Source organism: Lutra lutra, chromosome 16 (assembly GCF_902655055.1).
Source record: "Lutra lutra chromosome 16, mLutLut1.2, whole genome shotgun sequence".
In the NCBI taxonomy this organism is placed as follows: domain Eukaryota; kingdom Metazoa; phylum Chordata; class Mammalia; order Carnivora; family Mustelidae; genus Lutra; species Lutra lutra.
This window is the reverse complement of record NC_062293.1, coordinates 26019813-26037262: the sequence shown is the minus strand read 5'-3', so window position 1 is coordinate 26037262 and position 17450 is coordinate 26019813. Positions and strand designations below refer to the sequence as shown.

General features: G+C 55.8%; 1 protein-coding gene across 3 annotated transcripts in view; it reads right to left on the bottom strand.

Annotated features, from left to right (window-relative positions):
- The window catches only part of ABCC3 (ATP binding cassette subfamily C member 3), a 44647-nt gene extending 27490 nt beyond the window's left edge, over window positions 1-17157 (bottom strand). For all 3 annotated transcript variants that reach the window (XM_047706965.1, XM_047706966.1, XM_047706967.1), the window contains exons 1-8: window positions 17028-17157; window positions 4417-4593; window positions 3912-4037; window positions 3562-3699; window positions 2602-2727; window positions 2330-2391; window positions 1482-1613; window positions 692-883 (exon numbers count right to left, since the gene is read on the bottom strand). In XM_047706965.1, coding sequence (XP_047562921.1) covers window positions 692-883; window positions 1482-1613; window positions 2330-2391; window positions 2602-2727; window positions 3562-3699; window positions 3912-4037; window positions 4417-4593; window positions 17028-17057 — 983 coding nt within the window. In that variant the 5' untranslated portion in view covers window positions 17058-17157. The remainder of the gene's footprint in view (window positions 1-691; window positions 884-1481; window positions 1614-2329; window positions 2392-2601; window positions 2728-3561; window positions 3700-3911; window positions 4038-4416; window positions 4594-17027) is intronic.
- Between the last annotated feature and the right edge of the window lie 293 nt (window positions 17158-17450).

Genomic DNA, 17450 nt, shown 5'->3' with positions numbered 1-17450 from the left:
TTCCAGACACCTGACTACACCTCGGCCTGTACTCCACTCTAACGGGTTTACACGTTGGTTTCTCCTGCAAGACTTTGAGATCCTGTCTTATTTATCCCTGTATCCCTCATGGCTGGCACCGTTCAGGTATACTGGGGGCTCAATAAATATTTTTTGAGTGAGAATGCAGACATGCACGAATGGAGGGACAAGGTGTTGGGGGCTCAGCTGCTAGGCGGCTCTCCTTCTTACCCCCTCATTTGAGAGCTCCTCCCAGTCCAAGCCACCCACGCAACAGACGACAGAGCCTATCAACGGGAAACAGCACCGCAGCTGGAGTTCAGAGCCCCAGACTCCAATCCATCCTGACCAGCTGTGTGCCCTGGGGCTGGTTCGCCTCTCTGATTTTCTGCTTCCTCATGTGTTTGTTTTGCTTTGAGTTTTCCTGCTTCCTCTCTTGCAAAATGGGAAGAGGGCCACCTGTCTGTAGGATCCTTGGAGGGATTTAAAGACAGGCTTTTTTTTTTTTTTTTTAATGTGAATCAGGAAACTGCACTTGCCAAAGGTCACTCAGGGAGTGGGGATAGGCCCTTCGGTCCTGCTCTAGGACTCACTTCACTTCGTGTGGTCCCTCTGGGCTCAGTCCTCAGGGACATCCAGCCAGCCCCCACTACCCATGGGAGGGTGGCCACCAGAGCGCGTGTGGTCAGACCTGAGCAGCTGTGGATTGACGAAGGAGAGCAGGTCCTGGGCCACCTTGAGGCATATGCTGATGAGGAGGCTGGAACGGAAGGTGACCAGCAGGGCCCACAGGAAGGAGGGCTGCTGGGGCCTGCGCCGGCCCCCCAGCAGCATCTCGTCCTCACCAGACGCTCTCTTCCCGGATGACGCCGCAGTCTTGTGTCTGGTTCCGGGAGGAAGGAGCCGTGGGTAGAAACGGGCACACGTGCCCCAGGAGCCAAGCATAGCTGGGGCTAGCGAGCAAAGCTGCCAGTGGGAGCTCCTTCAGCCAGAGGGTCCTCTCCTCCAGCCCCTGCCTCCAAACAGGAGGAGGCAGGATTGAGAGGAGAGACTGTCCTCAACCTTCTTCCCCTGGCCCCTTCCCCTTCCGAGGGAAGTCCCTGGAAACCAGCCTTCAGGCCAGGCAGGGGAAGCCCGGACACCTGGGTGTGAGGGCAGCTCTGCCACCAGCCACTAGGGGGCGCGGGGGGCACTGTCCTATCTTCACTCTGGCGCCTCCCCATCTGTAACCTGGAGACCACAGAGCGTCCCCTGCAGGGCTATTGGAGATTGGGCTCATCTACACATTTGGGCCCTCCGGAGTCAGTAGGGCTGGGGAGAGCTGGCACCACTCTGGGCTGAGTGTCCCAGCCCAGGATCCCCCTGCGCCTGCTCTTCTCCCCACCCCGACCCCTGTGATCACCTCAGTCCCCTGCAGGAGACTTGGGGCAAGTGTAGTGGGGTGGGGTGGGGGGATGTGGGGACCCCAGGGAGGGCCTCACCGCGCAGCGGTCTTCTGAAGCTTCTTCCAGGCCTCCAGCAGCCCGTGCACCACGTTCTGCGAACAGTCCTCCTCCTTCAGGGACCAGAGGTCCTGCTGCTCCAGTGGGCGCCGGTAGCCAAGGATGGCCATCCTGGGGTGGGCAGCAACCCCACACAGGGGCAGAGCTGAGCAGCCTCAAGCTGGGGACCAGGGTCTCCAGAGCCCCTAGACCTCCAGAGGAGGGCATCCCTAAGGTGTTATAGCCAAGGGTGGTGTGTCCTTTATTCCCCCAGGGAGCAGGCTGGAGGTCACTGCCTCTCATGTCAAGTTCTGAGCTCGGCCTCTTCCCCCCCTCCTCCCCAGATGCTCCATTGACCCTGGGAGCCTGGTAATGAACTTCATGCTGACTGGGGCCCCAGAAGAGGACAAGGCCAGGTGGATGGAGTCCCAGACCCAGGTGTCTCCTCAGTGCGGTGTGGCTAATGAGCTGTCACCCAGGTCACAGACACAATTATCCTGCTCAAACCACTAGGAGGGGCGGCCAAGGAAATGACAATCTGCAAGCTTATCCTGGACCCAAGAGCTGGGAACTAATTACAGGTCCTCTCCAGGCCCCTGGGCCTGTTCCTATGCTGTGACAGATGAAGGGCTGGCCTATGGCCTGGGATCAGAGCTGGGCCAGCCCGGCCTCCGCACTCAGCCCCCAGCCCAAACAGACAGGTTTCCCCACCCTCACCTGCCCACAGGGCCCTCTGGGGTTAGGGTTTGGGATAGAGGAAAGAGCCTCAACTTCTGGCCCACTTCCCTTCCTCTCCACCTCCTGTCTCCTTCTCCCTCTGGCCCAGGCTGGAAGAAGAGCCAACTCACTTTGTGAACCACCAGAAACACAGGCGGGAGAGGAAGCCAGCACTGAGTTCCGGGCAGGGATTCTAGAAGATGAGAGGGTAGGATGGGAAGAATCCTCTCAAACCAGAGCAGAGGGAGCAGGAACCGTTGTTCCTTCCTGCCCCCAGCCTCAGGGGTGCAGATGACATGGGGATGGAAAGAACTAGAAGGGTCGGGGGCTGCTGGTAATGGGCTGAGCTGAGATGTGGGCCATGGAACCCCCCATTACCACCCAGCCTCCATGGAAAACTCACAGGGTTGACATTCCTTGGGGAGAAAAATGGCGGCTTCTCCCTGAAGCAGGACAGGATGAGAGCAAAGAGCACCAGGGCGAAGTAGATGTAGAAAGTGGTGAAGCGGAAGGGGTCCAAGATCTTTCCCTAGGGGGAGAGTGCAGAGGGACCTCAGAGGCACGGGGAGCTCTGGATCTCCAGTCCTGCCCTGAGGGGTCCTCTAGGGCATCAGGTGCCTCGGGGGTAGGAGGCAGCTCCCAGGCGGCCCCTGGGTCTCCCACCCAGAGAGTTCTGAGAGATGGGGAAAGGTCATAGGGGGACCACTGTTCAGTGACAGCTGGCCAAGCACCTCACCTCCATCACCTTGTCCAACCCTCCCTACGAGGTACGAAATCTTATGATATCCTGTTTGCAGTCGAGGAAATGAGCTTCCAAAAGGCTGAGCAACTTGCCCAGGGTCACACAGACAGTAAGCAGAGCAGCCCAAGCCTGCCCTTCTGACTGCCACATTTGACTGCCTCCCCTCAACATGGAGAAAGAACCCACCCCATCACTGCAGTGAAGGTCAAGATGAAGCCCACACAACGGAGGCGGAAGGGAAGAAAGGCGAGAGCAGGATAATGGGACTTCCAGGTAGGACGAAACTACTCATGCATGTCTGCCCCCATGTGCTCCTTACCCAGACACTGGCCGATACCGCATCCCACACTGTACTCGGTGGTGGCGGTCGTAGCTAAGAACGGCCCCTTGTATGCCCGTGAACATCCCACAAGGGCTGTGTCCGGCCCCATTCCCCCGTGCTACATGGGCCTCACCCTCAGGCCCCCAGCCTGCTTCCTGGCAGAGATGCAGCAAGTAGGGGACAACATGGAAAGGCCTGAACAGAAGGGGAGGTCCTGGGAGCAGGGGAGAGGCAGCCCAGGACCCAGCAGGGACCTTGAGCCAGGGTTGCCCCTGGCAGGTTCCCCTCCTTCCCCTTACCTTTGCCATGGCCAACAAGATCCTGGAGCGGAAGGGGACGATGGCACAGACCACACACAGAAACCAGAAGATGATGAGGACCCCCGAGGACTGTACCCCCCGCAGCCGGTCATACTGGATTAGCAGGGTGGCCAGCAGCTGTGTAGGGAGGGCGAGGAAGGCTGGGCCAGAGCACATCTGGACCTGCCTCCGTCCTCCCCAACCCACATGGCCAGATGTTTTGTGGTCACCCCATCCTCTTCCCACTGCTACAGTGTCTAGCCCTCTCCCGAGAGCCCACTGTTTCCCCAGCACAGCCCCACAACCCACTGGAGAACCCCCTGCATCCCCTTCCTGGGCCCCACACTGACCATGGTGATCCCCACCACCAAGGGGGTGACAAAGAAGATTGGGGCGGGGGCCCTTCCGTGAACCAGGCCATGGAAGGAGTAGAAGAGGTCAGCCCAGGAGACACACCACAGCAGGACACCCGAGACCTACAAACAGGGCACACATTGGGGACTCCATCTCCAAAAGGAGGGACGTTTCCCCCCAGAGAAGGGCCTTTAATTCTGAAATGGTCAGACCTGCCCTGGGTCCGGCCCCCGAAAGCTAGGCTGGGCATGGCCAGAAGCTTTCCAAGTGTGGGGAGAACATTGCCAGAGAACTTTCCTGAACTTCCGCAAACAGACTGTCTCGTTTCACTGCAGACCCAGCTGGCAGGCTGCCATGGCCCTGAGCAGCTGGCTGGGCAGGTGTCTCTAGGAAACCCTGTCCAGCCACCGATGGTTGTTTGGCAGGGCGGAGAGGAGAACCTTGAAATGGAGAACCTTCCAAGTGCCAGCCCCGCCCCCCAGAGATCCCTGGGCCCCTGACCGTCTTGAGCCTGGAGAGGCAGGAGAGGACGATGTAGCCTCCGCAGTGGTATTCCCGATAGAGCAGGTAGCCGGGCAGGGCGGCCCACAGGTAGAAGCAGGGCGCCCAGGCCAGCAGAGAGTTCTGGAAGCAGGGAGTGAGGTCCGGGCTGTCAGTGTGCACGGACAGATTGGAATCCTGGGGACAGAGAGAACAGGACAGCGCTGTAGCAGCTGCGGCTGCAGAATGGGGCCCCTCCCTCAAGGAAGGGGATGGGGTCTGGGAGGCGCTCCCCAAGCTCTGGGGATCAGAAGGCGGGGAGATGGTGATGGATGGTCAGCGTGCAAATGAGCAGGAGCTGGTGGCCTGCACACTTGCCCGCGAGGCCCCGGATGCCCCTGTGTCCCCATTTTCCTCCCTTTCTGATTGAGGTATAATTTAAGTACAATAAACTGCACCCATGCAAAGGGCACGATCTGAGGGCTTTGGTGTTGTACGCACCGCAAAGTCACCGCCACAGGTCAGATACAGAATATTTCCATCATCCCACGAGGTACCTTGTAGCCCTCTGCAGTCCATCCCTCCCAGGCGACCACTGCTCTGCTTTCTGTCATTCTAAATTTCCACTCTTTTTTTTTTTCTTTTAAATCAGTGTTTTATTTTATCCACGTAATCATTTGGTGAATATGGTTGAAGAGCCCACTTCCCTAAGCCTTTCCCAGGAAGGGTTAGGGAGCTTCTCTGAGCTTTATTTCCTTCTCCTTTAAATTCAGGAAGGTCATCCATCACCCCACCTACCTCACTGGCTCAAAGGAGCAAAGATTAAAGGGAGAGCTTTGCAAATCACAAAGCCCCAGGTGACCAACCGCCCAACCCTTGGCACTGTCCTGGATTGAGCACAGAAAGTCTCTTGTCCTGGGGAGCCCCTAAGTCCCCATAAGACCCCCTCCCATCTCTGAATATAACTCCACCTACCGAACCTTTCAGAAGGAGATGGGGGAATGCATCAAACACGCATTTTAGGGGCGCCTGGGTGGCTCTGTGTTAAGCCTCTGCCTTGGGCTCAGGTCATGATCCCAGGGTTCTGGAATCGAGCCCCGCATAGGGCTCTCTGCTCAGCGGGGAGCCTGCTTCCGCCTCTCTCTCTGCCTGCCTCTCTGCCTACTTGTGATCTTTGTCAAATAAATAAAAATCTTAAAAAAAAAAAAAAAAAGAAAACGGTATCCTGCCTCATCACTCCCCACCCTAAGTGCATCTTCCAGCAGCAAATACGTCCAACTTGCTAACTTTGTCCTGGCATCTACTTCCATAGTTTAAAGAAATTTATTCTTACCATTTTTGTTGGATTTACTAATTGTTTGATAATGAAGCTGCATCTGTCTTGTGCTTTCCATTGGAGTGTCATCCTTCCAGTGTAGAAACACCACAGGTTTTTGTTAAACAAATATTCAGAACTGACACTTTTTCTTTTTATTTAGCAGGTTTTTTTTTTTAAGATTTTATTTATTTGACAGACAGAGATCACAAGTAGGCAGAGAGGCAGGGAGAGAGAGAGAGAGGAGGAAGTAGGCTTCCCGCTGAGCAGAGAACCCGATGCGGGACTCCATCCCAGGACCTCGGGATCATGACCTGAGCCGAAGGCAGAGGCTTAACCCACTGAGCCACCCAGGCGCCCCAAGAGCTGACACTTTTTTTGACTCTGTCAATGTTTGCTACAACAAACTCTATATCTTTCAAGCTGGGCAACATGCTTTACCTTGCCTCGGTTTCTTTGAGAGTAATCTTGGGATGATACCATCTCCGCCTTTGTCCCTCCGATCCAGCTGGCACGCTAGCCCTGGCCCTCATTTCTTCCTGAGCACTTTCCATGGAGTTCTAATCCCTTCCCTTCTGTGTCCTAGGAGCCCAGATCCCTGCCCACACAAGGAGTCTTTCCCTTTTTCCTGGCTGGCCCCGCTCTTGGTGTGGGAGTGCCCCAGGGCTGTTCCTCCCCCTTTCTCCTCTCCCCCCCATCAGCCATCCCATCCAGTCCCTTCCACATGCCAGTGACTCTCCTTACCTTCTCTCTGCTCTTTCTTTTCTCTATAGCACCCGTCACCTCTAACATGTGACATGAGTCACTGGCCTATTATGCTTTCTCTCATCTCTTCCTGCTAGCATGTAATCTTTCCTTCATTTATTGATGTGTCTTAGTACTTAGAACAAGGCCAAGTACGTAGCAGGTGCTCGGAACAAATTATGGTTAAATAAGTTAAATGAAATATTTGTTGAATTAATGAATGAACAAAAGGCTATTCTGATATTTTCCCCTTGACTTTCAGTGGTGCCCTAAAGCCTAGAAGACAAAGTCTGACCCTGTTACTATGGCCCTCGAGGCTCCCAGCTGGCCTTGACTCATCTGTTCACGTGAACTACTGAACTATCTAGGGGCTTCAGTTCTCCCACCTTACGAAAATATTCACAGGGTGTTCTGCACATCCTGCCTCCCCCTTTTCAGCTCCCCTTCTACTCTTGGGTTCCACCTGGGTCAGCCTTCTGAGCTCTGATGCCCCTGCTTATAGCTGAGAGAGGACTTTTCCTGAAAGGCTGCTTTGTGCCCCTTGCTTTATGCCCATGAAGCTGCACCGCTTCCTGCTGCTCACGGAGCCAAGTCTGAGCACCCCACGGGCTTTTCTTCCTGACCCCCCTTTCTCCTGCTGCCAGCTCACTTGACTCTCAATTTGCTCCAAGGGGCCCATGCCCACACCTTGGTTCAACCCCCAACTCTCTCCCACCTGTCAAAATCCCAATAACTCCAGGGAAGGGGTGAGGGGGCCGGGCTTAGAAGCCTGTGTCTCCCATCGGGAACCCTCTTCTTCTGAAGTCAGCCCGTAGGGAGGGACCCATGTTTCTGGACCATCAGTTTTCCACTCGTTGAGGCTTTGTCGAGAGTGTGCTATGAGTCAGACGCAGGGCTAGGCGTACCTATGCGGACTGGTTCCTGCTTTTGGAGAACATGAGGTCCAGGGACACACTGCCTGGGGGTATGACATTCAAGCCCCGGCGGACAACTTCATCCCACATACATCTTGTCCTCTAGAGCTCTGTAGTCCATAGTCCCTCAAGCTACGTGAACTAAGTACCCACGAACTCTTGCTGAGCAGCAGGTATGCTGGTCCAGGGCTGGGCCCCCTGTTAGGCCTGGTCAGGCACCCCAGGGGATGGGGAGTCAGACACATCTAATCCATCCCTTTTCTTTTTAAAACACTTCTTGGGGTGCCTCCGTGGCTCAGTCGTTTAAGGGTCCGACTCTTGATTTTGGCTCAGGTCATGATCTCAGGGTCTCGAGATCCAGCCCTGCGTTCAGGCTCTGTGCTCAGCAGGGAGCCTGCCTCTTTCCCCGATTCTCTCCCTCTGCCCCCTCCCCTGCTTGTGTGTGTACATGCTCGCTTGCTCTCAAATAAATACATCTTTAAAAACACTTATTCAGGGACGCCTGGGTGGCTCAGTGGGTTAAGCCGCTGCCTTCGGCTCAGGTCATGATCCCAGGTCCTGGGTTCGAGCCCCACATCGGGCTTTCTGCTCAGCAGGGAGCCTGCTTCCTCCTCTCTCTCTGCCTGCCTCTCTGCTTACTTGTGATTTCTCTCTGTCAAATAAATAAATAAAATCTTTAAAAAATAAAAAATAAAAAAAAAAATAAAAACACTTATTCAGGGGCGCCTGGGTCGCTCAGTTGGTTAAGCATCTCCCTTCGGTTCAGGTCATGATCCCAGAGTCCTGGGATGGGGTCCTGCATTGTCAGGCTCTCTGCTCAGCAGGGACCCTGCTTCTCCCTCTGCCTGCAGCTCTCTCTGTCTCTCTGACAAATAAATAAATAAAATCTTAAAAAAAAAAACAAAACACACCATACTTATTCAACTTACAGAACACTCATTACAAAATTACAGAAAAGTGCATGCATTTAAGCATGTACTTCGATGGAGTTTCATACACGGAACACACGTGGGCAACCAGCTCCCAAATCAACAAACAAGACACTGCTGGCACCGAGCAGCCCCCTCCTTGGCCTCCCTCCTGGCCGCAGCTGTCGCCAGGGGAATGCTGTCCTGGCTTCTAACAACATGGACTGCTTTTACCCATTTGGGGTCGTCCTATAAAGGAAATGATACAGTATGGATCTTTCACATCTAGCCTCACTGTGAGTGTCAGCCTTGGGGTGGAGCGTGAGTTGGGGCTCTCCCTCCTCATCTCTGCCTGGTGGTCTGTTCATACGATGGATTTATCCATTCTGTGGCCCATGGGCAGCCCCACCCTGTTTTAAACTTAGCAAATCCTTTAAACCCCTCCCATCAGTCACCATCCAGACAGTCTCGGGGCCTGGAGCGCAGTTCCCACCTGGCTGGGTCCAGCCTGAGCTTCCCCTCCTACAGGAAGGCTTTCGGGGAGCACACCTGCCTCTGACAAGGTGTTCCCTTGCTGTCTTCTGCATGGGCTTAGCACCCAAGTGAGTGTTACCTGAGAGTGACAAAGGCCCCTTATGTCCCGGCAGCTTTTTATTACAGCTCTTACACGATCTTACACGATCCATTACAGCTCTTACACTGCCATTATCTAATCGTTGTTTCAGAACAACTTCCAGAAGCGGAGAGGAGGAACAATATCGAGGCTGGCTCACAAAAGAGAAAGCAGGCTTCTGGCGACAGGTCCAAGGACCTGGCAGTTGAGAGCTGGGACAGACACCCAGGTTTCATGACTCCCAGCCTGGGTTTCCCCCGACCTCAGCCATCTGCACTGTGAACACATCCCATCTTCTATTCTTCTCCTTGCTGGCCCCGGGCCCCCCGGCCCCCAGCGCAAGGCTGGGTATCCAGGAGCAGCCAGGATCCAGGCTGGGCGATGACTAACCAGGGAGGGTGTATGTAGCCAGGATGGAGCCCAAGTTCAAAGCCACGACAGGGAATCGCCATAGGAATGTGCAGGGTCCTGGAATGTCTCATAGGAATGTCTCAGGGTCCTGGGATCGAGCCCCATGTTGGGCTCTCTGCTCAGCAGGGAGCCTGCTTCCCCCTCTCTTCTCTATGCCTGCCTCTCTGCCTACTTGTGATCTCTGTCAAATAAATAAATAAATTCTTAAAAAAAAAAAAAAAAAGGAATGTGCAAGTGGGTGACCTGGCTTCCCGAGGCAGGAGGGGAGAGGCCACCAACCCGGATGCAGAGAACCAGGTATGAGCTGTTTCTCCTGAGCCATGAAAGCGGGGACAGGCTCCTTCATCTCTCTGGAGCTCAGCCTCAGCATGAGTGCTGGGAGTGACAACAGCATTTCAGCCGGCTCCCCACGGAAGGGGGAGAAGGAACAGCAGATTGCCCTGTCCCTCACAGGTGCTAGAGAAAGAGGCTGCTGGGACCCTGTTTGGGTTTCACAGACAAGCGGCACCGTGGCGATGATAATGATTGAGAGATCTCGGGGGCGTGAAGTCCCAGAGGGCTGCTCTGACCCACCAGGAGATCCAGCCTGAGCTCCTGCCCCTTTTTCCCACCTTGGCAGAGACCTCTGCAGGGTCAGCAGGCATCTTTCATGCCCGTGTCCCTAGACCATTCACCCCAGAGCCCTTGCCACCAGGACACTGAAGGGTCCAGAATTGAACTCCTGCCCATCCCCTCCTCGGCAGCCTGCCCGCCTCATGGATGGCCACTGCTTCCCTTTCCCAGGTCGAAATCCTTGGGGTCCTCCTTGATTCTTCTCTTCCCCTCACACCCCACACCCAACCCTTGAGCAAATCCTGTCCACTCCACCTGCAATCACTAGGCTGAACTAAATGGAAATGCTCTATTCAATTTTTTCTAGTTACAAAACGGCAGCTTCATTTGGCTCCCCCTGATAGATCCAGAATCCAACCACTTGTCTCCACCCCACTCTCTCTCGTCTCGATTACTGTCTTAGCCCCTCTCTGGTCATCCTGCTCCCACCCCTGCCACCTGCCCCGGCAGAATTTTCCAGAAACCCAAGTCAGACCATGCTACCAAGTCACTCTCACAGTGCAACCCTGCCGAAGGCTCTCCATTTCCCTCAGAGTGAAAGCCAGAGTCCTACGTGGCTCTCAGGACCCTCTTGTCTGCCTCCCCATGTCTCTGACTTCCTGTCCCCCACTGCCCTCTGTCACTCTGCCCTCAAGGTGGCAGTCCAATGCCTCATGCTCTCAACACCTGTGAGCACTCCTTCTCATGGAGGTTCACCCTGACCTTCCCAAGGAGGGCTGGAACTCACCCCCATCCCCACACTGTCCCCACACCCCATCCCTCTTAGCCCATCCCATTTCCCCCGTAGCCCTGATCCCTGTCCAGCATACTCTAGAAGTGAGTGATCTATCGTGTCTATTGCTTCTCTGTCTGCTCCCCCTGGAACACGGACTCCACGAGGACCAGGGTGTCCCCACAGCCCGGAACAGTGCTTGGCACACAGAAGGCGCTCGTACGCCTTTGGGGAACACGAGAATGAGTGAGCGGACAAAGGAATGAAGGGCGTCCTCTGAAGTCAGATGCTGCTGCTGAATGCCCAGGAGCACCGTCCTCTCTCTCTCTGGCACCAAGGCCACAGCTCTTGGCACCCAAACAATGTCAAGTGCAAAGGACAGGGCCGGGGGAGGCCATTCCTGGACTCCATGATGCTCCTTGCAGTCCTACTGGGCGGGATGGATGACCCCCTCTCAAACCACTACCACTCGGCCGTTGCCTTTGGGACGATGAGCACTGGCTGGGCTGGGCCAGGCTGGGCCGGGCTAGGCTGGGAGCACAGCCCCACCGCCCCTCCCTTGCTGTCACCACACAGTTTCCACGGTGACAATAGCTTCCTTAATAATGCGATGCGACAGCTGGATGGGGCTGATAAGGTCTGACACCCGGAATGGACCGCACAGGGGAAGGCCTCTTCATGGGCGCAGTGGCTGAAATCCCTAGAGACCCAAGCAGGGGACAGGTGGGAGGGAGGATGGCCCCAGCTGGGTCACAGCACTGTCAGGGACTTTCCAGCACACCACCCCCCGGCCCCCTCCCCCACACCCCCACCTGGGGGGGGGCAGGATTGCTGACAGTCTCCGTGGTGAGAAGAGTAATTACTTCCTTAATCCCGTGCAGGAGGGAGAAGTGGGAGAGAAGGGATCAACTGACAAGTTCATTTATCTCCGTGGAAATGGAGGTGCGGAAGGGGCAAGGGCCTGTTCTGATCCCAGTTCTCAATCACTGTCCTACTGCGGCTGCAAAGGAGGCTTTGCAAGGGCCTCGGGGTGGGGGTGAAGCCCGCCGCGGCGGGGGGGGGGGGGGCTTGGGGGGGCCCATGCCCTGCCGCTGCTGAAGAGGGGGCCGTGGCTGTGACCAGCGACTTTGGTTATTTGAGTGCCCCTGGGCCCGGGGATTATGTTCACGACAGCTGAGGCCCACCGCCGGCGGGGGAGTGACTGCACCGGTTCCCACGGGCTGGCCCCAGCGCTTGGACTCGGGCAGCCCAGCTCTAGAGTCCTTGTCCCAGCTCTATGGTGGTTCATCTACACCCTCTAGGGCTCCGACATGACATCCCACAGGCGTCCAGATCCACTGGAACGTTAAAAATCTCCTTTCCGCTAGTGCAGCCCACCCCCCACGTCACCCCCTTGCTGCGGTTCTTCTCACCAAACTGAGGGGGAGGGGCTGTGGTTCTGGGAGCCAGTGGGCTGGAAACCTGAACACCCAGTGAGACGGAGAGTGATCCAGGCAAAGGGTTGGGCCCTTCTTAGCACCCCCAGTACCATATCCTGGCCCTGGGAACATGAACAGCTCCGGGCAGGGCAGGGAGAGGCCCAGCCCTCCAGCAGGGGCACACCTATGTGTCACCCCTACCCCCCCTCAGGGATCCTGCTCCACCTGCTGTCCCGGGACAGCCCCAGCAGGGAGATAAGACCCAGGCACTCTGATGCTGTCTCCTGCGTGGGTTGGCTGGCAGCCCCTCTCTCCCTGGGGAGGCCAGCCCTGGGCCCTAAGGCCATTTCTGACTGACAGCCAGCAGACAGCGGGGCAAAGTCCACTCCGAAATGTTACCTCTGACTCAATCTCTGCCCCTCAAGACCCAGGTCCAGGGGCTGTCGGGGAATAGCAGGGCTGGGAAGAATCCAACCTAGGGTCACAAGGGACCACAGAGTCTCCCACAGGAGCCAGGAGCTCAGGGGCTCGAAATGGTCCAGCCCCAGCTTTGCTGCCCTGCAGCTGGGATGGAGGGAGGGGAGTCTAGAGGCCCTCACCTGGCAGGGAGGACTGGGTTCTTTTTTTGTTTGTTTTAAGATTTTATTTATTTATTTGACAGAAAGAGATCACAAGTAGGCAGAGAGGCAGGCAGAGAGAGAGAAGGAAACAGGCTTCCTGCTGAGTGGAGAGCCCTATGCGGGGATCCATCCCAGGATCCTGGGATCATGACCTGAGCCAAAGGTAGAGGCTTTAACCCACTGAGCCACCCAGGCACTCTGAGAACTGGGTTCTTAAGAGGAAATGCTGGTGCTCAGTAGGCCGGGGGCAGCGGGGGGGTGGTGCCCACCTCCCACCTACCTGCCTGCCTCCCAACTTTGCAAGTCACTACCCTCATTTGAGAGTCAAAGTTCATTGAAATCAGAGTCCATTTCTCCTGTGCTCTGCTAATCACCTACTCTGCTAGGCAAAGACCCAAAAAGAAGCTGGAGATTCTAATACCGTAATGTTTGGAGGGCTCTAATCCTGGCCATGGCCTTGAGCCTAAGGATCAGCCTCCCCAGTCAGCATTGGGAAACTGGACCTGAAGGGGGCCCTGGATGGAGCTCAGATAGAGCCCAGAGAGGGTGAGCAACTTGCCAAAAGTCACAGAGCTAGTGAGCGGGAGAATGGAAGTAGCTGGACCAGTAGCTGGCAAGAGACACAGGGAGCTGAGCCTCCGTAGAATGAGGGCTTTGCCTCTTCCTCGGGTGGGCAGACAGCCAACGGAGCAGTGAAGGTGCTGGTGCCTGACCAGTGGCAGACTCACAGGTCTTTGCCAAGAGCTGCTGCTATGCAAACTCCCTGTCTGAAGCAGAGAGACAGCCAGAGAAAGAGACCTCAGGAAATCTGAGAAGGAACCCATGAATCCTCACCAGCCACATTGGTCCTCGTCCTAGTTGATCACAGAAATTCAGGGTGGGACCCCAACTCCTTCCTTGGCTTGAATCCTCTCTCCAGCATCCCTACCAAAGTGGTCACTCACCATGTTTTTGCATACGCTCAGTGCTGGGGAGCTCACTATTTTTCAGACCATCAGTGCTACCTTTGAGCTGTTCTTTTTTTTTTTTTTTTAAAGATTTTATTTATTTATTTGACAGAGATAGATCACAAGTAGGCAGAAAGGCAGGCAGAGAGAGAGAGAGAGGGAAGCAGGCTCCCTACTGAGCAGAGAGCTCGATGCGGGACTCGATCCCAGGACCCCGAGATCATGACCTGAGCCGAAGGCAGCAGCTTAACCCACTGAGCCACCCAGGTGCCCCCTTTGGGCTCTTCTTATGGTCAGGACCTTCAGATTCCTGAGCCCACGTCAGCCTCCCCAGAGCTTCCAGGGACAATCAGATCAAGGCTAATTCTGTACACAAGTCAAGACCTCCCAAGGCACTTGTACTCTCTTTATCACTTAAGTGCCCCTCTGTATCCATTGCTCATCACAGAAGGTAATTCTCAATGGGCCAGCAAAGAAAGGGACACTACCCCCTCTTTATTCTAGAGGCATCTTTGCTTTGGCCTCATTAGCTCTGGGCCCTTTGGTTGTAGTTCATTCATTTGGAATTTATTTCCACAAAAACTCCCAAGGCACGCTCAGAGATCTGATGCTCTACCCCAACGTGGCAGACGGGAGAGTGAAAGAGAGAGATCATTCACCCAGTGAATTCGGTGTGTGAGCACCTGGGTCTCTGGGCACAAGTCCAGGGGCTCACGGACCTGCGGGGGGCCTCCTGCCCTCTGACTTAGCTGGGGCTGAGGCTGATGGATTTTGCCACAAGATCCCCAGCAAAGAGCTGAAACAGGACCCCTCACTCCTCGGCCCTGTCAGCCCCTCTTGTCTAGGCCTTCCCAGACCGAACTCCCACTTCGAACCTCCTTTCCCTTTGCTTCCCTCATTTCCAGGAATATCAGGACCTGTCAGTCACCCACAGAAAGTTTGGTCGTTCACCAAATTGTCTCACCTTCCCTACTTCTGTGACCTCCACAGCATTCTTGGGAGGCGCTTAGGAGATGGGTTAGTCCCCCATTTCACAGGTGGAGTAACTGAGGCTGTGCGGGTAAGCTCAGCAAACAAAGGGCCCCTCAGGCCTGAACCATGCCGGGTCCCTCCACCTCCACCTCTTCACTACTGGCTCAGGGACTGCCCGGCTTCCCACAGGGTGGGTCACCCCCAGGCTCCTGAGATAAGAGATTCAGGGACAAGTCTACCCAAATAATATACAATCCAAATGAGATGCAAACTAGCCCACCGTGAATGGTGGCATCTAGAACTCCGGGCCTCAGGCCCTCCCTTGTCTCAGTGCTGCAAACTTCCAGCGAAGGGGCTGGGGGTGGGCTACCCCACCCCCTGACTCCAAGCACATTGGGTTGGGTGCAGCCTGGCACGACTTTCAGGAGCCAGAACGTCATGTGGAAGATGGAAGCTGTTTAGATGGGGAGGAGGAAGAGGAGTGATTTCCTTGTCCTTTGAGGTATCCAAGCAGAGACCACCACAAGGGGTTCATCCCTTGGACCTAAAATAGATAAACTGACTCCCGTGGACCCCGAGGTCCTCAGAAGAAGTACATACAGCTCATGAACCGTGAGGAATCTCAGGACAAGGGGCCTAGAAGCCCAAGAACGTACAGTCAGACAGTGGCCATGTTGGAACCATATCTCAGGGGCCCCGCTTCCCAGTCCAACACTCAGCGGCTTCCTGTTGTGTGACCTTGACAAGTCCATTCCCTCCCTGGCTCTCAGCTTCCCAAGCTCTGCAGTAAGGGCCGGGGCTGGCTGCTTCAAGCCCCAAGTTCTGGGGAATCTCTCAGATTCTGGGAGAGAAGTGTGCAACAAGAAGGGAATCAGGAGTTCCTCACCCCCACTTCCTCAAAGCCTGCTTCTGGGCGGTCCTAGGCTCTGGGGATGTACTGTCCACCCAGGCACAGGGTGGCTTTGCACTTGAGGCTTGGGACTATTCACCCCTTTGATTTGCACGTGCCCTGTCTGGCTAACTGAGACACCCTGACCTTGCGGTGGCCATGCCAGCCAGGCTCCAGTGAGTTATGAAACAAAGTAGACTCCTGAGCCACAGGCACAACCTCTGGACTTGGCAGTCAGTGATGAGTCCAAGATAGATGACGGATGGGGGTGTCTGTGCGGGTGGGCAAGGTGGTGGTACCATCTTTGACTAGTGACCCAAAGGGAGAAAGAGATCCTCAAAAATACTATTTTAGAGGGACTCCATTTTACACGTCCCCATTTTCAAACAGCCCGAGAAAAGGGTTCCTAGGGGCTACATACACTGGGTACACACACAGGCATGTGCACCCACACAGCACACCCATGGATCATACCCACTGGGCACACAAACATGGGGCACATAGGTACAGATACTTGAAATGGGAAAAAGATTTAGAAACTGGAAAATCAGAGGCCCACAGGGCACCTGGGTGGCTCAGTTGGTTAAGTGTCTGCCTTCAGCTCAGGTTGTAATCCCTGGTGTCCTGGGAAAGAGCCCCACATTGGACTCCCTGCTCAACTGGGAGCCTGCTTCTTCCTCTCTCTCTGCCCCTCCCCCACCCACCCCACTCTCTTGTGTTCTCTCTCTGATAAACAAAATCTTAAAAAAAAAAAAAAAAAAATCAGAGGCCCTGGATTTGAGGTCAGCCTAGGCTGGGAGTCCCTTGCTTGACCATGAACAAGCCCCTTGAATCTGAGACCATCTGTTTTCTGAGCTCTGTTTTCTTCTAACTGGGTGACTTTGAGCAAGTCTCTTCCTCTCTCTGGGCCTCCCTTTCCCCATCTATAAAAGGAGAGCATTGGAGACCCAGGTGGCTCAGCAGGTTAGGCGTCAGCTTTCCAGCTCAGGTCATGGTCCCAGGGTCCTGGGATCCAGTCCTGCATGGGGCTCCCAGCTCAGCAGGAAGTCTGCTTCTCCCTCTGCCCCCCACTCTTTTACTTTCTCTCCCTCTCTTTCTCTCTCAAATAAATAACATCCTAAAAAAAAAAAAAAAAAAAAAAAAAAAAAAAAAAGGAGGGCTGGAGGGGGACTCCCTGCTTCCTAGCAGTTCTTAACACCAGAGAAAAGAAGGTGGCAGGATTGCTTTCCAGAAGAGCAGAGCCAGCTTCCCAAACTACCCGCCCGGTAGAACTGGTTGAACCGGCAGGCACGCTGGCTGCGGGAGAGAGGGAGGGGACAGGTCTAAAGGTGGACTACGAGCCCTAGTCCATGTGGGGGCATCTTCTGATTCGTGCCCCGCTTTCCCAGGCACTTTCTGGGTCGGGGAGGGCAGGACAGGTCCCGGAGGTCCCCAGGACCCCAGCTCAGGGCGCCTACGGCCAGACCTCCTCCCGGCGTCGCGTGGCGTCGCCCCCTCCCCAGGGCCCTCACAGGGGGCTCGCCGACGCGCGCCCTCAGTCCCGGGACACCTCCTTACCCAGAACTTGGAGCCGCACAGGGCGTCCATGGGGCCGAGGCGCGGCGGCCAGGAAGGCGAGTGTGGCAGCCTTCCCGCCCAGGCGGGAGCCACAGCGCCCGGAGCCGCCTCCGCCCCCAATCCCCGCCAACGCTGCGCTCCGCCCCCACCTCCAACAAACCCCCCCCGGCGCTCCGCCCCTCCCCCCACTCTGCCCCGCCCGCCGCGCCAGGCCCAGCCTATGGCTCTTTGGGTGGAATCTCAAGTCTTGGCGAATTGCGACAGAGCCTCCCCAGACTGCGGCTCGCCGGGAGGGACTCTGGGTCAGGGGAGTGGCGAGCCATTGATACAGTGACAACTCCTTCGAGCGGCCAGTGGGCTGCGCCAGAGAGATGCCCCTCCAGATACTGAGGCTGATGGGGTTGGAGCAGGGTCTGTGTCCAA